Genomic DNA, 22,528 nt, shown 5'->3' on the forward strand with positions numbered 1-22,528 from the left:
TTTATTTGTGTTGTAATTTAAAAATGTAAAGGTAACAGAAATAAGAATATGAAAGTTTAGTTTCAAAAATATGCTAGACATATTCTGTATACAGAATATTATTCTGTATAATCATTGATCAGGCATAATTTGATAATGAAAATCTGAAATAAATGAATTGAATTGAATTGAATAACTTCACTATCGATGGTACAAATTATGAATTGCACACATATTTTGCCGCATATATCTCGACGTGCAAATATTTTGAAAACTTAGGGCCTATATTTTCACCACTTCCTGATACGTTCCGGATAGGCTATCCACCACTTAACTTGACAGATAAAGTATGGAGAATCTGTCAAAAAAGTTGTGGATAGCCTATCCGGCACTTTATCAGAAAGTGGTGAAACGGGCCCTTAATCTATTAAATTTAGAAGTTTAACTCGCATAATATAGGTATACTTAAATTTTTTCCATGTTATTAACTCACACTACAATCGTGCTATGACTGCATGCCGATTTGAGCAGTCTGGTCTCTAGTTAAATGGTAAACTCTACTGTATATTATTTATACTGTGATGCTGGCGACCGAGACAATGCGACAACATCAATAATGCAAGACATTTAAATTATATTAATCTTCGATATGATATTTTCAGTCGGAGTTATAAATACATCACACGAGCAAGCGAGTAATGTGCGTTAAGGACAAGCCAACAGCTATGCCGTAGCCCGTATGCGATCTCTACCCCGATTCTATGGCCTATAGAATAAAATATACTACGAAACTGTTTTGAGACTCAAACAATCGGACCAGAATGCTGCGTCCTGCTCTAACAACGTCATTTCACGTTTGTTAGAGTAGGACGCAGCATTTTCGTCTGATTATTTGAGTCTCAAAACAGTTTCATGGCCTGCTTCGTTCCTTCGTTAATTGTTCAACCCTGTCCGATTTTAATTTATAAAACGTATTTTCATATATGAAATCAACCTTAAACACGTTTTAAATGAAAAAAACTCCAAAAGCCAGTCGTTAGACGTTTAATTCACGAAAGGTAACACCCAATTATTGGCGCTTTAAGAGTTTATACTGTCTGAAATTGTATTATTGTTGGCATTCCTAGTATTTTCAAGCAAGTATCTAATTTACAAAAAACATATTGGGATGGCTGCTAACGATGGGGTAGTTTGACATGTATGTATATCACATTTGAAAATACTTTATTGTTGTTTCAAAATAAACTGACAAGATCTAATAGGGAACGAAGCTGCATTGCTAGATGAAGTGGTAGAATCTGAATACTGGTTGCCAGTTTTTAATACTGGTTGCCGGCTGATGGTAATCAGGCGTAATTGCACTATCGGCCTGACAGCTGCCTGCCTGACATTTAATGAGCCTTTAAATACACATTCCTCAAGCGAGTACCCTGTAAATAACGTCTTATATGTATTTAATGCATTCTTAATTGCAAATTAACAAGGTTGTTAAAGAAAATAATTGAATAATCATGTGAAGAATAAAATTATGTAATCTTCGCTGAGATTGCAATGAGGAAATGTTTGTTACCGCACACAAAAACTACAGGGAAATTTTTCATATTTTCTTCACCATTCAATGCTTTTTTTTAAGAAATAAGCGATGCTTTTTTTATACGTCGAAGAGCCATGCTTCGGCACGAATGGGCCGGCTCGACCGGAGAAATACCACCTTCTCACAGAAAGCCGGCGTGAAACAGCGCTTGCGCTGTGTTTCGCCGAGTGAGTGAGTTTACCGAAGGCGCAATCCCCTACCCTATTCCCTTCCCTAACCTCCCCTATTCCCTTTTCTTCCCATCCCTACCCTCCCCTATTACCCTATTCCCTCTTAAAAGGCCGGCAACGCACCTGATGGAAAGCAACTACCGTCGCCCATGGACATTCGCAACATCAGAAGAGGTGCAGGTGCGTTGCCGGCCTTTTAAGAGGTAATACGCTCTCTTCTTGAAGGTTTGTTGGTTTAAACAGTGAATAACTGACCGCACAATATAAAGGAGTAATTGATTAATTAAAAACATTAAACACACATTCAACCGACCTTAAAATCGAGAGTATAAAGTTCACTATCACACAGAGCGAGGTAAAACAAACACGAACGAATGGGGAGGGCGAATGCGTTGTTGACTCAAATGTTTCTCGCCAAACAATGACCCAGCTTCCTAGCAGCCCCTGTTTGTTTAGGTCCGTATGACAACCTTTGTACTGCCGAAGCGTCGAGCCTTTTTGACTCGGCACTTTTTAGGAGAGCGCTTATAACGCGCGAGGAATAGCCTCATTGTTTGTCTTCCCCAGGGATTGAGGGTATTAAAGGATGTATGTAATTAGTAATTAGGTTGAATGGAACATACGTTTCCCGCTTTTACCGTATTATTCCCATCCAAATTTTATTACAATAATAGGGATAGAAATAGTGCAGATTTGTTCCTTTTTCTGTCCTGTTAATTTCGTATGAATCTAAATAAATGGTGTACTCAAAAAATTTCATGCCAAGGACACTATTATTATTATTATCCATGTCGTACTCAAAAAGTCTACTATACTTAATCTACCATTCGTGATCCGACGTGTGATTATATCCGAGTCTATTAGCAATAAACGCGTGGGAGAGCATCACGTGTTGTAACTCGGTCATCAACGTTACATGACTATCATTCTTAACACGCGCCTCACTCGGCTCATGTTTAACAAGTATTGCCCCTCGACCTTTGAGCCGTCAGAATAATATGACGTCTAACTAAGCGACGCCCGCAACTCCTTTACGCTAAGATTCGTTTATCACGTGAGAACCGTACATTTTTCTAAAAAAGTATCATATTATATTCTTTCCCGGGATTCAAAGTATCTCCATACTAAATTTCAGCAAAATCGGTTCAGCGGTTTGGGCGTGAAGAGGTAACAGACAGACAGACACTAGACAGACACGTTTCCACATTTATAATATTTATGGAAGTATGGATGTAACAAATAGAGTCAGTGAATCAATATCTAGCACTTACCGCCGCAATCTGACACATTTAATGATGATTAAACTTCAATTTAATGAAAAGATTGACAGATAATGTATAGGGCTTACGTGAAAATCTTTATTTAATTACAGTTAAGTATTGATATTCGTTTTTGAGTGTGGCAGTCAATGAGTTTCTAAAATACTAGAGTAGCAATGTCTTACAAAAGATTCTCAGAAATGCGTAACCACTTTTTTGTTCAAAAGACAATGTCAAGTCATATATTCGTTATGTCATTATGTATGTGAGATATGCCTGCAGGCATCTTCGAAGTGGCAACGCGTTGCTACCGTAAACTTCCAATCTAGTTACGTTAGTAACATAGAATATCATTGGTGGCAGTTAGACATTTAATGATAACTTTAATTTTATGTGGAGTGTGAAGGAAAAAGTATCGAGTTTAACCATACAAGGTGTGCTTGCCTTTGTCTGGTCATATGAAGTCACATTCATTACAATAAAATAGTTACGCATAAATATCTTTATTAATAGGAGAGTTTATCATCAGGGCGAGCGAAGCGAACCCTAGTATATCCCACTTTAACCTTTACATTTTGTGGTACACTTTACGGAAAAACTGTGTTTTAACATAGTAATTTTTATTTTTACTAGAGATCGCCCAATGATCGAAATTCGACCTCAAATAAAAAAATAATTATAAGTTTCCAACGCTTTTCTATTGATATTCTTTTGTCAAAATATTGACTTTATTTTTTTTTTGGACAGTCCTGCGACAGTCTAAATTCAAATGATGACAGACTGGCCGTGTAATAATTGTCTAACTGTATTTAGGATTCAATAAAAAAAAAACCAATCTATTTTCAATTTGACAACAGACTTCGATCATAAATAAAAGAGTACGTGTGTATAGCTGGCTTGTCAATCAAAATCTCCTAGTGTGTGTGTTGTAGAGTGTGTAATGTTTTATTTGATGAAAAAAATATGATAAAAGCATAATTTCAAAACAATATGAGCTCCATGCACTCCTTCACCATATAAACTATACTTGAGTAAAATTTCCGCATTTTTCGTCAAAAGGAATCCAAAGTTTTTAGCTCGCGTATACATAATTATTATCTGTAGATGTGTTATTATCAGTCAATTAAGGTTTTTTATATGTAGGTGTGTCAGTCAGTCAAGGTGTGACGACGCGAGCCCTCACAAATCTCGGCTTTTAGCTATTTAGCTACATAAAGCCGATAAATATACGATTCGACCTTATACCTATTGCAATAAGGTTCAAGTGGTAGGCCAGATACAATAGAGCTCAAAACCTCGAACAATACAAGTCTGTTTGGTAGTTAGTTAGCAATTAACATTGTTCGCACAACTTTATACCGGCAGCTTTCTATGCAAATGCTACAATATGTTACTGAAACAACATTGTCTTGTTTTAAATAGGTTGTACTAGTTACGGGTACAAATATTTACGTTTTCGTCTTATTTATGGTAAAAGCCACGGAAAAAGTCAAAAATTTTGTGCGAATATTAACAGTCAAAGTGAAATTTTGTGATCGTATTGAGGTTTGGACTTTGGACCTATTTTCAAATATTTTCTTAATAGGTATTAGCGTAAGATATACACTATACATAAATTATATTATATAATTATACTGTTTACTTGGCACATGCACGTAAAAAGCTAAGCATACTTCTTGCTGCATTTTTTGTTATTTTCGTTGCTCGTGTCACTTCTTATCACGGATAAAACAAAAAATTGATTGGTGTTATAGTAAATCTTAATAATGTGATGCGATAAGTATTGAGATACCTTATCGCACGTCCACAAAAACATACCGTACTTAGTATTTCTTCAGCCATTTCTCAATGTCATGATTCATGCCCATATCACTTCTATTATATTTGATGTCATTATTAAATCTATTATTGTAGATAAAATAATTGTAGAGCTATTACACCATTTTCAAGTGTTTACAACTCAATTAAACAAAGAGCAATATATTATAATATATTTATTATTTATGTAGTACTAGCTGACCCGGCAAACGTCTTTTTGCCACGTTTGACTTACACAATTTCGAGATGATGTGTGATTTTACATAACTTTTCACACACAAAATTTCATCAAAATCGGTCCAGCCATTTTGGAGAAGTTTTTGGCAACAAGCATCGTAGTCCGTGACACAAGAATTTCATATACTTTATAGATCAGAAGATGAGCTACTCTCTTTTTAATTTGCAAAAAAAATATTAAAGCCAGACCATAGACAATATCTTTGCTGACGTTACGGCTGAGATAATATTTGTGTGTCCGTACATCCGGCGGGATTGCTCGCTTGTGTGCTCAGCGTGTTTGCTCGCCCGTTGTACTCAGGCCAGCGCAGACTAACACGTCTAGATAACGAATGACTATTGGTAATCAAAGATATCGATGTATTTTTACCTGTGGCCATGGTTGAACATAGGTGTTTGGTATTTGATACAAGAAGATAGATATCCATACTAATATTATAAATGCGAAGTGTTTCTGGCTGTCTTTTACCTCTTTACGTCCAAACCACTGAACTGATTTAGCTGAAAATTTGTATGGAAATGCTATGAGTCCCGGGAAAGATATGATACTTTTTATCCCGGAAAAATGTGCGGTACCGACGCGAAAAACTAATTTGGGAGTTACGGACATTATTAAGTTTCGTATAGGTTGAGTTATTTAAGAACTTGGAGTGAAAAGCATTTTACCACAACTACTACAGTAGTTAGAGTATTCATAAAACTTCATGAAAAGTCAGAATTTTCCTTCTTTTTTACGGCTTGTTTACACAAATGCTTTATTATCGCGCTCTAGAACCGGAAAAAATTACAGTTACATTTTAACATTACCTACACTGCCGTTACGAATGTCACCTTATTGTAAATTGTAGATTTTACTTTTGTTACTTAAAAACTATTGTTCGCTGGTTTTTCATTTGGTTTTCATAAAGAGTATCGTCATTATTCAAATGATATTGAAGAATTTGAAGAGGCTTTTAGAAACTTTTTTTTAACTTTAGGTACCTTAGTCCCGAATACTTCACGACTTAGTAAATAGCAGACATAATTTGCGGCGAACAAAGACATTAAAAGGCCGCACCGAAATTAAATTCTAATTACACGCCAGCGAATAATATAAGGATTTACTGAATACAAATTCGAAATACAAAACAGTGTATATCCAAGCGAGCGGCGCGCGGATTCGGTCGGCCGACCGCAGCACCGCAGCGCCGCAGACCGCAGCGCCGCGGTCGACCGCAGCCCCCACTTCCCCAATCCCCACCCGGGGTGGCTCTCAACCCCCAGCCGGACTGTCTTTACTCTTACACTTTAGCGGGATGAAAATTAAATTCACACCGGCAAATAGCTGAATTATAAATTATCACTTCGTTTCATTACAATTTGTTGAGGATATTTATTTCGTTTTCCTCGAGGATACAGTAACAGGACTATCGCAGACAGAGTTACATGATTATCTTAAATAAACTTCCTCAAAGCACAGAATATATATTAGTAGTACCAACTCAAAGTAAGAATTGAGTAGCGATTACGTCATACATGCATTATTTTTAAAACAATAGCTGTTAAATTGGCGTAATTACAGTCATTTAAAAAAGATGAAGTGTTTTTCTATTTTTAAATTAAATATAAGTCACCAATAATGATGTGTTTGAAATACTTTAAAAGCTACTTTAATTCAATTACCACATAATCATGCATCAGCGATTTTATCGTTATCAAAACGTCTATTATAAAATTTTATTGCATGAAATAAAAAACGAATTTAAAACAGAAATAAGGAAAAAGTGTCTAAAATAATTACGTCTAATTACAATAAAGGCGGTTACGACATATTTACTGCCTTATTAAGGGTAGGTTTGCATAAATGATAAAACGTTAACAATGTAGAGACACGTAATTATAATCGCGTTATCAACAACATAACAACGAAACACAACAGCAACACAACAGCCACACAACAACAGTAAATCGTGTATCGGCCTAATGAGTCATTATCAGGCTAACCGGTACCGTGGCGTGAGGCGACTACCGCTCGCGTGTGAGCACGTGGCGACACCATGTTTGTCAAAAGAAAATTCATGTTAACCGTATAATGGATATTTAAATTAGTACGGAAAATACGGGGGAAAAATTCGAAAACTCGTCCAAGAAAATATTATCCGGTTATGCTAAGTGCGCCTTTGTTTATACAGAAATTACGAATACTATATAATTCATTCGAAAATGTTCTTTATGAAATTATCCCGTCAATTTATAGCGTCGAGAATCGAGTTGTTTCCATTACATAATTAACGAGAAACTTTAAAGCTCGCATAAACGAGCCGCCCTTAATAATATTTTGAAGTGAAAATAACGATATGTCTGGGGTGCTCCATTTTGAACTTTATCTTGTAGCGTTCACGCCGCGCCTGAGGGGGGGACGAGTGTTTTGTATTACACCGCCGAGAGCCCTCAGGATCGCCACCCTTCACCCTTTCCCTGCTCGATTGTTCCACTCGTCCTCGGAGACGGGATTTAATGACGTCCCGCATAATTACATTCGACGCACAAAAATGCTAATGCCGCCTTAAAATTCTAGCGGCGGCGAGTGCATTTTTACCGGGTATCTCCGCGAATGGTAAACGAGTGAGTCATAGGCGTGCCGCTTACGAGCGGAATAGAAATCGTCCGTTTTAAACGAAGAGCCGAGCGCCGTCCATTATTCATGAGGGCCCGGACTCCGACCTTAAGGCGAAGCTGCCGAATCGATATCCGTGTCTCAATCAGCGCAATTAAGAGTCGGCGAGGGCCGTATGCCCCGTAATTAGTTTCACGAGGGGGCTAATAAAGGATCCTACACACCTGAGCGTGTACCGGCGGGCACAAATTAACACCGTATGTTATTTCGATGTCGCGTCGAGCCCACTTATTTTATTTCGGCCGACTCTAACTTGTGACACGTAAAAAAGGCCCAACGCTTCGAAAAATTCTTGGTCGGAAACACTCGCTAAATAAAAGCGATCATTTCGTCGATTTATCAGTCGTGCTCGGCTGGCATCGTCGGGGCTTCCACGCAACACTCGCTAACAACGTAAATGGTTTATCGTGAATTTTACATAATAAATCATCGATTCGATCGCCCGATAGACGATAAGGCTGTCGTAATACGGCATCTAATCATTTTATTGAAGCGGCTTATAATTATAATCCGGTCGATATTTCCTAGAAAGTGGATCAGATTATAATATTATTTGCATAATTTAATCACATAATATCACAAATATTGATAACACTAATTTACATCGTTGCCACGTCACCTCTTACATTCAAATCAAAGATTTCAATTTGGACTTACGACATTGTTGCCCGCTTAATTGGCAACACGCTTACCGGAGCGCGCGGGGACTCGCCCTATTTTTTCACATGCCACGCATCCCTCGCGTCATTATAGGGTCCGAATTTGAAAACACAATTAGACTTAATACAGAGGTGATCGTGGGGTCGCCGAGGGGACGGTAAATCCTTTAATTTGGCTCCCCCGTCGAATAATAAAGAGGGGCCGAGCGATATCGCGTTTAGTGGTTTTATTGCAAGCGCCATCTGCTTCGCGACTAGCGATGGGAAGATAATGCGAGGGGCGACGGAGCGTTCATTGTGAGTCGTCGTTGCGTTCATTTGGACGCTCACAATGCGCTCAGATGCGGCGATAGCGCGCCCATTTTTACGACTTTTCAACGGCTACCCTCATGATGGTATCGCGCTAACTGTTATAATTACAAACCCGTACCCGATACTATCTAAACACATAATGTATGCTAATTTATCACTTACAGATGCGTTTAACTTTGGCCTTCGGAGTTACTTATTCAGGTTTCAATTTCAAGCCGTTTTACCGTAACCACATTTGACGCGACGGCGAGCTGTTTATTTTATCTGTGGGATACTCGGTGGTTCCAGAATCCAGATGACCTGATTTCGCGCTGAGGTTTTCCGTGTTACCAGTAACGATGCAACTAAACCACATATCCCTGTATGATAGTACAAGGTTCACAGTATTGTTAAGGCTACTCAAATCCATATCCAATTTAAAAACGTCAACTGTCGTCGCAATTATATCGGCGCGGAGTCGGAGAACAAACAGGATTAGGGGCGAGCCCTCTGTTTCATTATAAATAGTAGCTAAGCGGATTGGGCACGTGCAGTGTTTTTATCAGAGCCGGCGAGGGCTGCCGGCACGGGGAATGTTTGTACTCGCACGTTCGGCGTGTTTGCACGGAGCGGGACGTGACGCCGGCAACCCTAGCCGCCCCAACGCAGGGGTTACCCGTATGAATAATATACGAGGGCGAGGGTATTGCAATAACCCGTAAATTATCAAATTATGTCCAGAATCACAATTCTGAGGAGTTTAATGCACGGAACAAAAGGCTTTATTAAGTTATTTAAAGCCTCCGTTTATTAGATTTTCGCTTGTGTTCAGAATAGCTTATGTGTGCGAGCGTGTATCTAGGTTGTTTAATTAATTACTTCTCTAACAAACATTGTTCGAACGTCGAAAGAACTTAAAAATTTTGGGTTTATCATGTGAGAAACATTTTGAACATTAACCTCACATGTTACGGGTAAAGTTAAAAACCCAAACAAACAAACCGAACAAATTGAATGAAATTTACATTTGGGGGACACTAAGCCCTGCATAGTTAAGTCCTATATTATGTGCTCGTAAAAATTGAAATCTAGTGACGCGTGTAGAGGGGACGTGACACCCCACAGCGACATTGTAGTTTGTTGCAGATTGCAGACTCACTCAGTTGGATATTGTTGCGTTTTATTGACTATATTTTTTGTTGAATATCTGTTAGAATCGTAATAGTTTTATTGGCTGTCAGTATATATAACAATTCACAAGTCACAACTGGTCATGTCGATGTCAATTGTTTGGGACATAGAAAAGATTTCAACGCGATAAATGTACAAATCACGATACTCGCGCATAGAATAATTTAAGAACAATACTGCTGTCTTAAGTTAATATCATTAACTCAAGACAGCAGTAAGTGAGGATTACTAAATAATTACTATTAGAGAATCTATTGAGTCACTAGCAACTATGTGATATTCATGATTACGCAATATGTGCTTTATTAAACGCTTCGATGTATCAATTAAAATACCATCAATAACGAGACAATAGACGTAGGCGTTAGAGCTCATTGTTGTGTGGTAGAAACAATCAATTCCCGACGTAAGTAGGTGGGATTCGGCACGGTCCGACTGCGGTCCGGCCCCGAGACTAACAAAAGAAAATCTAAGCAATTAGTCGTCGCCAGAAAGAGCGGAAAACGTGCGTTAGACGCGGTCACGCAAACGAATGCTTTGCGGTCACGGAGCGGCGTGCACGCCAAAATCGACCTTATGGCATATAACCTTGAATCCGAGTAATAAATTGACAGTTCAGAAATGTTTAACGCACGTAGAAAGTTCGACAAGGTTGAGCGCGGTTTGAGTGTGCAAATTAGGCGTAATAACACCTGCCGAACCCATATGATGCTTGAGGAAAAACAATTATTGTGAAAAGTAAGTATGTTTTATTTGTAATGTACAAATAAATTGCGGGTATAAAAGCGTAGATATGGATCTATAAACAATCCATTATAAAGGTGTTGTCAAATACGATATGTGGGAATGAAACATCAATAAAATTTTAATGAGGAAAATCCAGCAAAAAAAAAAAAAGAAAATATTCGACATAGCAATAACATATCTGTGCCTATAAAAGGCTAATTTTGATCCCAAAAGTCATGGGAATGGCAAATCATTTTCAACATTCGCGACTTTACAACCATACGACACGATCCGTTTGCCGTAAACAATAGACAAACATGTATTATTTAACAAAAAACACATTATACACTGAGTCCGGGGTACAAGCCGTAATGAATTTTAAACGTACGATATTGAGCTTTATGTTGTTAACATAAAGGCGTTAGTAAAATAAGGGTCACGCACCACCGAGCGTGTTAAGTGCTAATGCAATAATCCATTACAATGCGCAGTGTTAGCTAAACAGCGCGTACAGTGCGGCCATCTGTCCGCGTGCACCCTCCCCTCAAAACAAACAGCTCCCAATGAAACTAATTCCAAATTAAATACAGCAGTTGCTACCACAGATTACTATTGTAACTTGTGAACTAGTTTTCTCATTCGAATAGCAATCTTAGACACCGGTATTCTTGAAGATTCGCGATTTGTCGATTAGCAGCGCGAAAATTGGAATTGATGGCGTTAGAAGTGGAAAATTGTGTTGTTAAAAATAACTATGTAGGATAAATAACGTAGCATTTAGGAAAGTGAATTATATTATTATTGCAACTTGCAATTAACTACTAGGCAACTACGTCTTACCAATGAAACATCCTGGATACTAATATCATAAATGCGAAAGTCTGTCTGTCTGTCTGTTACCTCTTCACGCCCAAACCGCTGAACCGAGTTTGCTGAAATTTGGCATAGAGATACTTTGAGTCTCGGGAAAGGACATAGGATACTTTTTGTTCTGAAAAAATGTACGGTTCCCGCGCGATAAACGAGTTTTGGCGCAACGGAGTTGCGGGCATTATCTAGTTTAAAATAAAAATAAAACTTTGCCAAAATTGAGCTAAGACACCAAAGCTGTCTGGAGTTAAAAATGTAAAGATTAAAGATCATACAATCAACAACGATCATGATGAATGAGACAAACTGATGATGACTTCTTCTGTGGGAAGTCAATCCAACCGTCGTTCCTTAGACGTTCGAGCGTCGTAAATTGATTTGAGTTCCGGCGAGAACGTGTTAAAATAAGGTTATTATTAAAAAGAGGGTTCGCAGTACCAGTGCAAGTCTGCGAGCGTAAAATCAACAGATTACGGCTGCCTCCCCTCGGGGCTCGGGTGCAACCCCGGCAAAAAGTAATAACTATTCGTTGGAGCTATTGTTACCCTGCGGTTAGGGTCCTCGAGTACATTCAAGATTTAAATTTATGATTTTAAGTTCATCCCCGTAATAAGGGTTGGCAGGGGTTTATTGAAATGTTTTAAGAATCGTTTGTTGTGCGCCATAATGGAATTATGATTTAGGTGATGACGAATTGTTTGTACAAATACCGATTATTGTTTTCGAAATGTTTTTAGCTTGGTAATTGAAGTTTGTACAAGGATATTCTGACAGCCGATTACAGCGTGAAAATATAGTATCGTTTTGACTGAGTTGCATATAAAATAAATATACAACATTTTATTGCTCTAGTAATAAAAAGTGACATTTAGCTGCGAAAAATTATATTTTCAAATCCTTTCCCAATCCCTATAAATTCCGCTAAAAATATACGCTAGCCAGCCCTGAAATGTGCAATTTTTCGACTACACTAACCGTCTCTAACTGAAATATATTATTTTCACATCAGCCGCACACACGGGGGGCGCCGTCTCCCCTCGCTATCGTATCACAATACACTGGATCAAAATAAACACCGTGACAACTGCACGCTCTACAGGGTGTCAATTTTGTGATTTGAAATTGCTTTTATGACATTATTTCTCATAAATATCGAGCAATAATGTATCTTTATTAAAATATATGATGCGAAAGTGTGTCTTTCCGTCCGTCTGTGTGTTTTTACCTCTTCATGCTTAGAATGCTGTACCGATTTAGAAGAAGCGCGGCATAAAACTACGTTGTCACTTGTCCCGCCTTCCCGCTAAAAAGAAACGAATTTTAGCGCAACAAAGTTTGTAATTCGTGGTTAGTCAAATCAAGCAGATGATGATAATTTTGTTTCCTGTTATTATCTCAAAATTACGATACATTTTAATAGCAAATAATACCTAACTGAAAAAGTAACACAGTAATTAGATACGTTCCATGCACAATTAAAACGTAAAAAAGTAACACCGCAGATTACTAAATAGGTAACACGCTGTATATGAGATTAAATCAATGGTTCGAAACGGATTTATACGGTCGAATAAGTATATAACTTTATCAGGAATCTCCAAGCTCACATTGTGTTAGGGTGATACAGGATTTTTCTAGAAAGACTGTTGCAAATCGGAAATCGGTCACGACTCACGAGATACCTGCGTAACGTAACCTGCGTTACAAACATTCGTTCGAAATACATCACTTTATATGATACCCGTGCTGGAAGCTTCTGGCAAATCCGATAAATTCTTTATCGATATCTTTTAATTTTCTACCTTGTGATGAACCTTGCAAAAAAAATTCAATCAAAAAACACCATAATTAAACCGTTCAGACAATAATGGGTGTAAATAGAGAGAGATTTACAATAAATTAAAAAACCTAAGCGCAAACAACGGCTTGACCATACTTTGTTAGTCGGGGGCGGAGCGGGGTGCCGGCGCCCCGGGGCCGACGCCCTAGGGGCAGCGGGCGCCCTGTCAAACAACATTTATCCAGCGAGCGGGCGCAACGTAATAACACTTTTTTCCAATTTTACAACATTCATTTTCCTCGCCGGCCCCGCTAATAAAATATCGGTATTTTGCACCTCCATCATGCCGGTTTACGTTACAATATTGGATTGGCAAAACATTTTTAAGTACGATTGTTTTTACTCAGTTTGTTTTGGAAAATTGGCTTTTGCATAGTGGAATTGTTTTTGTTGTTCGGTTTAATTTATTACGCTTCACAAACTCGTGTTAGAGTTTGTTTTTGGGGATTCAATTCAGAATTTGAAGAACATAATATTGAAAATATAGTCTATTCGGCTTAACAAGACAGTAAAATAAAACTTGAAAAATTTTCCCTTAGCATTAAATATAAAGCCGTGTTCACATTGACCTATTTTATACATTCACACATGATTTTTTTTAATATAATATTTTACTGTCTTCTTAGCAAAAAAAACGTAACGAATAAAAAAATCATACCTGTTTGTGCATTTCCACGTTGAGGCCGTACGACATTTCATAGTACTGGAAACAAAACGTATCAATTACTGACACAGAAAGGTTTTGGCAGTGATGAGCTTCCTCCGGGCGAGTGACTAAACATCCGCAGCGCTGGAACGCCGCCAGGAGCGTTCCCGACATAAAAAACTCTTGCGAAAATTTTCTCTAGAGCGTATTAAAATAAATTGCAAACGATTTGGCAACATTTAACCGTGATTCATATCGGGCGAAACGGCCGCGCCGGGATGGGGGCGCTCTGTTTATGTCCCATTCACTTCGACAATTGTTACTGTCCATTATCCTTTTATTAGGAAGTCTTTTAGATGGTTGTTAATTAAATTGAAAGACTCGAGTTTATGAATGAAATTTAAATATATTATCTTAAGCTACGTTATATCACGGGCTGAGAATTTTGTTTCAGCAAAATGTCTATACCCAGGTTTATCGTTAAAGCTAATCAATTTGTAATTTGCTATCCTAATTCAAAAGAACAGATGCGGAATTTATATTTGGAATACATTTAATCTGCCTATCGCTATACACCGGGATTGTAAATGCATTATTGCAAATTGTTTTTGCGTCCAACCTTAATCTCGGATTTCAGTATAAATATTAGCACAAAGCCAAACCACAAACGCGTATCAAAACAATGGCTTCACGCTCCAACCGAATCTATTTAATTCTAATAACTCACATTTATTGTAGTCATTACTCTCAGAGATAAATCTTTTATCTTTTTTGCTCGTATTTGTAGTAATGAAATGTTAACTTACCATTACATAATGCCTTTGTATTTCTATTTTTTCACTAGCCAACTTTTCGCATTCCAATTTTAAACTGTAACAAAGGAGATACTTTTAGAACACGGTATAAAAGATAAATAGATCGTCGACACTCTTAAATAAACGCTCTTAGATAATATTTATCGAGCTTTTGATGTTAAACGACGCTGAGATTTTATATTAATACTTAATAGCTTTAAATATTTTCTTGTTTTATCAATTAGTTTTTATTAAAATAATGACTTTTCATTTTATTTATATATAGTTATTTATGCTTTTTTATTTTATACATATTAAGTTTAACATTTTACAAGTTATTAAAATTATTTCGTATCGTGTCTTGTCGTATCGTGATTCGTGTCGTAACAAAATGAAAACAAAAAGAGACACATGAAAAATGAAACAATACTCAAAAAACTAAATATCAATCTTAGATCCTTAGTCCCTCCAATATTTATGCCCTTACCCATGCACAAAACTAAAAAAAAAAAGTATTTTATACCATTCAATCGAACACATTGTACAAAAAGATTTAACATTTTGTTAAAGGTAATTGAGAACAATTTAACATTTACCTGGATTTATAACAGGTTTCTATATCAACAAAGGTTCACAAAAAGCTTTTGAATGGCAAAAGGGCTACTTACGAGGGACGTAGGGTGAGTTCGGTAAGTAGTGACAGGAATCCTACCCTACTTGAAATTCTGATGAGAATATTTTAAGTATCGGATACATTTTAAGCGACTCGATTAGGCGACATCAATATTCTAGTTGTATTTTTGTGGCCATTTCCCAAGAAAAACTTTCGGGGCCATCGTGAATACAAATTGCGTTTGAATTTTAAAATTTGAATTAATTTAGTTGAATTATGCACGCAACATAATATTACAGAATTAATTAATTATAATAAATTAAATATTTACTCAACAAGCGTCGCTTTATGATTCATTTAAAACGTTAGCATAAGGCTGTGTTTATAATGGCGAAAAAAATTTATAATATTAGTTTAAGATAATAAAAAAAAAATGTTGCAATATTTTACTTAAAAAAAACTAGGAACTGAAATAATAAATACAAAATAATTGTTCGTGGCAACAAAATACTCACTTATGATACTGAGCTTGTAGGAAGTTGAATTCTTCTTTGATCCTGTCGCACGACTCGCCCACCGTGAACTTGATGGGTTGTCCGGGCTGCGGCGGGCCCTGCAACAGTTACTGTCATTAGCCCAGTCGTTAACACAATATACCTTTACAATCCCGCCATCACACATATATTATACTATAAACTACCAGCTTTGTGGACAGAAATAAATTTTAGGCATTAATACTAAATGAATCCATATTTTACATTCAGTCATTGTACGGTGAATGTCGATAATTATTGGCAGCCAAAAAAAGTATTTGAATTTTTAATTGGATATTTCAAAACAATTATAACATTTTTACAACTTCATATAATAGTCTCAATAAAATTCTAAAGCTAGAAGCAAAAAAAATTTAAATAGCTCGTCAAACATAACTCGGAACGTCGTCGTTCACATTGAAATAGCAAATCTAAAATGCTATAATAACCTATCAATCAAGGCAGACATAAAAACATTCGTATCACGAAACAAAAATTACACGCATCCCACATTACCATAATACAAATTATTCTTTAATGATCATAATTCGGTGCCAGGCGAGATTAAAAAAACACCGACCGCTTGCCTCTTAACACAGAAATAAAGCAACGCGAACACACGAGCACTGAATAAAGAAAAAAAACCCGCTTCATAATAAGAAGCTGGAAAATAAAAATAAAGCGAGAGACACAACAACACACGGTCGCCGGGAGGCCGGGCGGCAAAAAATAAATAACAGTCGCTCGCCGGCGCGCGAGGAACAAACGGACTTTAAAAATAATAAAAGGAGCGTAAATAAAAGCGTAAAAGGAACTGGCGCGGCGTGTAGACGTTGTAAATGGAGCCCCGGACAATCGGGCCGAGAAAAATGTGGTCGGGAATTTAGTGAACGCAACCGCCGGAGAGCCCCCACACCCGTCTCACGCTATCGCCGCTAATGCCGTACCTCGCGGCCGACCGCAACTAAATCCCACCGAGTATCTTTCGAATGGAAAAAAATACACCTTCGGGTGGGCAAAATCTAAATTCAACGTGCACGCTGCACGTGAAACAATGAAATAACCCGTGTATTAATTCGCATAAAAATAAAAGAGCGCGTACGGTCGACTGTGCAGCAAAAAAAAGAAAGCAATCGGTAGCTGTTCCAGAAGCGAGCTCGGCTGAGCAACATGCATGATGCATGGTGTGCTTTGCGCAGGGTAACATTTAACAGTATGTACACTCATTTTGTATTTGTTGCTGTGATTCATATCAACAAAATCAATCTGGTTATTAAATCTAAGACCAACAAGTAAAACAATAATTAAATGTTGAAAGAATGAAGTAGAAACTTGAAGGCAAAAACCCATAAAAGCACAGTAATAAGGCTAATAAGTAGACCGCCGTAAAAACTTTGATGGCGAACAGTTTAAGAAGTGTACGACCACGATATTAAACTAATTTCATGAGATCTAATCGGCCACACGCACCTGTCTTACCCGCTGCTCCCACACTGTGGACGCGCCCTAATCTAATGGCTTGACATTTTATGACCATCGATAAATTACATGTTTCAATAATTGTTTGTTTTTTTGTTCCTTTCTGTAGTCGTAGTTTTTTATTTCTTTGTTGTTAACGATTCTTCTTGTTATTTAGCGTATTAAATATGTAATAATTATTCTACATTCAATTACAACAATGATTATAATTTGATGTAAATTAGAATGTTGGAATAGCATGTAATGTGAAGCAAGCTAATTATTTTAATGTGATTGTTTAAGTTATGAAAAAAGAACTAAACAGATAGTCCGTCTACTATAGAGTGTTTTAGAACAGGTAGAGGAATAAATTAAAAGTTTTTATATACTTAGATAAAAAAGTCTAAAACATAAAAAATTAAAAACACATTATAAAATGAAATATTTTTTCTTGGTCCAGAACAAATAAAATATGTTTGTGAAGTTAAAAACAAACTTATCGCTAAAGTTTTTAAGAATGAGCTTTGCTCACTTTTTATCTGAACTTAATCACCCCAACTTTAAATCGATCACAAAGAAATGAAAATAATCCACGACAATAATAGACTGAGTAAACGCTCCCCCAAAAAAAGATTCCCATAAATTATCGCCGAAAAGGTCAAATTAAAATACAATGAAGAGTTTTTGAGTCCACAGTATTATGGAGGGCCGGATGAAAGGCCCGCATCCAGCGGCGACCGCTCACAAAAACAAAACTAAGCGGAATTCGTTTAAACGGATATAAAAATAAAAATAAATACGTGTTCTTATTTCAAATTATTGAATACGTCTGTCTGCCCACGTCTACCTGTTCTCCGGCGAGAGAGAACTTCTTTTGTTGTACATAATTTGAATTTCGAATGAATTGAATGAATTTATGCGTGTAAAATTTTGTTGGATCCGTTTTTATAGATAATAATCTATGATCTGGATTAAATTTATTCATGCACATCTGATTTTGATATAAATTATTTCGTGTTTCGTTTAAGTAATCAATTAAACATACATTAGGTTATTCAGAATAACTAAAAAGCAAATTACTTAATCCATATTTTTCCTCCTATTTTTGATTGCCGTGATATTAAAAAAAATACTCCGGGACGGTGTCGAGTGTTTAGTACTAATTAAAGATGGCAGTTCAAATATCGTACGCGAGTACAGCAGCACTGTAAACATCTAAACACCATTCGCACTTACAAACCAAACAGGCATACACAAATATTTAAACACACAGATTGGCTTTGAAACGACGTACTCAAGTTACGAGAGTCATCGAGCAACATTCAACTCTGTGAAACGGGTTTAAAGATAAGGTTCGCCTGTTGAGAGGACGTGATAAGTCTCTCGAGTTGAAAGTCATAAAAACGTCACTGGTAAACTAATATGGGAGTCAGACGATCAGAAAGCTGATTTTACTTTCTGGGAAACAACACCGCTGGCGTTGTCCATCGGCGACACAGGCTAATGGATCGACATCTTTCTTAGAACAATGGACGATATGTCCATATTTAATACCGTCGTGGACTTTTGCGGTTTTTATATAATTTTTGTAACGTATCATTATCAAGAATTTAAAGACTTAATATTAGTAATTGAAGAAGTTTTTTTCGCATCCAAAATTTTCAATATATTTTAGTTTGAGATCTTTGCATAGAGCCTGCTGCATATTTGAAAGATAATTTACCGTTGATTACAGTAATTTTGTAGATACATCAGAAGTTCCTACAAATTGTACGTCACTCGATATGGCGAGCAATGGCCTCGCTTTTTAAAGAGCTGTTCAAATAGATCGAGTGATGATACTCATGCTCCAAATGCCGTGTTTGTGATAGCTGATAGCGCTGCGTTATCTAGGAAATTATTTTGAGGAACATTGACTCAAGGCACCTCTTATCGTGCGTCCCCAACTCCGTCATGTGTTTCCGTTCACGGAGATGGAAGTGATCCACAAATATTAGGATCGATTAATCATAAAGTGGAGGAAAACGTGACGAAGAGTGAAGCAATTATTCCAAATTATTGCATTATAAATTCAAATGAGACGAATATATTTCATAAATCATATCTGGAGACTGGATGATAAGATTTTAGTGTTAATAAGACGAAATGTAAATTGCCTCATTTGAATATCGATTTCCTTGGAGTGTCCTTTCGATTCAGTATAAAAAGTTGAAAGACACGAACGTTGGGAAACGAGACGCTATCTCATTTGTACGTAGCGGTAATTCTGTCAGATAAATATTGACCGAGAGCCTAGGACGCGACACGGATTTCGAGCAAACACACAAATAGGCATTTACATTAGCACTCCCCCTCACCCCACCCCCTTCTCCGGCTTCGCCACCCACTCATAAAAGTAAAGAGCTAGTGTCGTAAAGAAATGTTGTAAAAGTCCTAGCGTATCGAGAATACGGTTTACATGAGAAATCTTATCGAACATGCCGGCAATAAAAACGGCTAATCGATGGTATTTATATCGTACATGGAAGGTCTTCGAGAAGGTATTCGACATGTTTATTTCAGTGTGTCACCTATGAATGTAGATCGAACGAGTGAATGAATGAGGCGACGAAATTAGGGCTGATATCGCTTACGTATTTCGGTAAGTGATGATATCCGGTTTATTTTATCAGTAATCGATGATTGATGAAAACAGTTACTAATTTACATAATTTTTAATAAACAACTATATTTCTTTATTCTATGCTTTGAAAAACGAACCCTTATTAGATGATTTTATTTAAAAAGAGATTTAAATTGAACTTTATATTGATGACATCATTTGTTTATCTGTATGCGTGTGAGTTGTGACTATAATTTAATTGACAATGCATATTTTTTATGTTCAGTTTATTATTCCTTAATATTTATTTATATTAAAAGATAAATCTAATAAAGCAGCTATTATTTTGAAATTTTACTTGAATAAACATAACCTATGAATGATATGAACATAATAATATAGGAAATCTTTCTATCCGTTTTACATCATCAAGGGTCATTGCTATTTCTTGAAATTTTAAAATGATTGTAGGCAACCATAATAATTGTTAGTCATTAGATTATTCTACCACCGCATGACAGATGTTTGCGGCTTGCGGTCTCGGCGGAATATAAACAACCATTTATTTATGTATTAAATCTAATTAAATCTAATATTCATAAGTTAGGTAGGTATATTATGAATATGCGCAAGGCCTTAAGAGCTTCACAGTCAATTTCACAGGTAATTGAGTGTGTCTGGAACGAGCGGGGGTCTCAGCCCTGCGAGGGGCAGCAACATTTGTTTGCGTTCTTTTATTACGAATTTATAACAATGCGAGAATTCGACGACAAAAAATCTTTTGTACTTCTAGCTTTGAATTTATTGGGTAACATGGAACCTTCGGGTTTCATAAAAGTTAACTTTAAAATTTTTCAACGTAAATATTTTAAACTTCAAGCGACGGGTGTTCGTCTGATTTCAATAAGTTAATTATCTTTAAGCCTTTAATTGCAAACTGACTGATTGTAAATGATAACTTCTTGAATGGTGACCTGAACAAGGTATGCATGCCATTATTATCTTAGGTCCAATTAACGATTCAAGTAGAGTATAACTCCTAATTGACGGTATGCAAAGATAATGCCGGTGTAAAATGTGTTGCATAGTGCATGGCACATACCGGATGCCTGGCGGCCGCCACGGCAGCGGCGGCTGCGGCGGCGTTCATTGCGCCCGCGCTAGGATACATCCCCACGTCAAACACACACGGTCATCGTCTGCACACTTCAAATAATAGACACAGCACACACTTCACTCAATACACAATCACTTCTCGGCTCGCCACCAGTAACACACGAATCCGTAGGAAGTAATAAAAACACGACGCACGACCGTCACGCACGAGGTTCGCTCGAGAACTAGCGTGTAAGCGGCATGGAGGGGGGCCGCCCGCCCCCCTTACCCTACCTCCGCACCCACCCTCCGAATACCGCTGCCATACATATTTTCTCCACTCGAATTTTTCGTCGACTATCTTCATGTTTGAGGAATACTTAGGCGAATCGGAGATATACGCTCTAATAGATACGTATTATTTGGGGATTTTCTGGAGATGAGGGAGGGAGATGGGGTGTCGTTATACGGTTACAACTGTTTTGCAAAACTGACGTGCTCCGTTCCATTCGCAACGTTTTATAATAAGATAATTTAATATTATGTACCCGACTGGGATTTATTGCATCCTCCGTTGATAATAATGTTAAAAAGTTTCCAAAGTTGCTCATCAAAAGTTGTTTCCCTTTTACAGGGGGTGTCATTTCAATTGACCCGAGAGCTTTCGAACCCCTATAGAATGCAACTAGAACTGACTGCAAAATGTATTGTATAGAAAATTATATTCATTTGTTAAAATGCTTTATACGGTATGCCTTCTTGCTAAGGATGTTAGGTGGATATCTTCATGCTTAAAATAAGACGCTTTTTAATGTTAAAAGAATACGTAAAAATAATTCTAGTATAGCAAGTCACAACAATATAAAATATGTATGTATAAAGGTAGTTCGTGTTGGTTTAACTGCTACACACGACTACTAATTTTCACGTCAAGCCAACATGGTGTTCCAAGTGCCCCATCTGTGGCATTAACTGGAGAATTTTTACACACATCATAATTTATAGCGAGGGCGGAAGCCGGCGGGATGTAACGACTCGTGGCAAAAACTTCAACGCGCTACGCACACTCATTTCCTCCTTGTTTCCATTAAAAATATCATATCAAACATATCGCTATGTGAGAAATTGTCTTCGGTTTTTTAAAGCTGATCAAATAAACGTTGGTAAAGAAATAAAAATGTACATTAAATTGTAAGTAGAAGAGTGCATTGTTTAACAAGTAAACGAAAGACTCCAACTCTACATAGGTAGAGTTAGGTCAATAATGAAAATATTTCACTCCTGTTTGTTAACGTGGACTCCAGAATATTCAATTTATAGAATGTTCTGGAATCTAGGTTGTAGAGTCTAGAACATAGGGTAGATCTAGATTTTATTATCGCAGTCCTCAGCGTTTAGCTCGGCCGCGACGCAGCGCCCTACAGGACTGACACGCCCGACAACGCGGTAAGTCCTTTACCGTCTCTTAAGATGTTGCTACGTTTTTATACCGTTTCG

At 37.1% G+C, this 22,528-nt stretch overlaps 1 protein-coding gene across 2 annotated transcripts in view; it reads right to left on the reverse strand.

Moving 5' to 3' along the window:
• Window positions 1-21,283, reverse strand: part of LOC121734376 (protein groucho-like) — a 62,976-nt gene extending 41,693 nt beyond the window's left edge. Inside the window, exons 1-4 of one of the 2 annotated variants that reach the window (XM_042124949.1) lie at window positions 21,039-21,283; window positions 15,859-15,956; window positions 14,743-14,806; window positions 13,949-13,993 (exon numbers count right to left, since the gene is read on the reverse strand). In XM_042124949.1, coding sequence (XP_041980883.1) covers window positions 13,949-13,993; window positions 14,743-14,806; window positions 15,859-15,956; window positions 21,039-21,107 — 276 coding nt within the window. In that variant the 5' untranslated portion in view covers window positions 21,108-21,283. The remainder of the gene's footprint in view (window positions 1-13,948; window positions 13,994-14,742; window positions 14,807-15,858; window positions 15,957-21,038) is intronic. The other variant, XM_042124948.1, reaches the window with a different exon arrangement.
• Window positions 21,284-22,528: the final 1,245 nt, after the last annotated feature.

Source organism: Aricia agestis, chromosome 15 (assembly GCF_905147365.1).
Source record: "Aricia agestis chromosome 15, ilAriAges1.1, whole genome shotgun sequence".
NCBI lineage: Eukaryota > Metazoa > Arthropoda > Insecta > Lepidoptera > Lycaenidae > Aricia > Aricia agestis.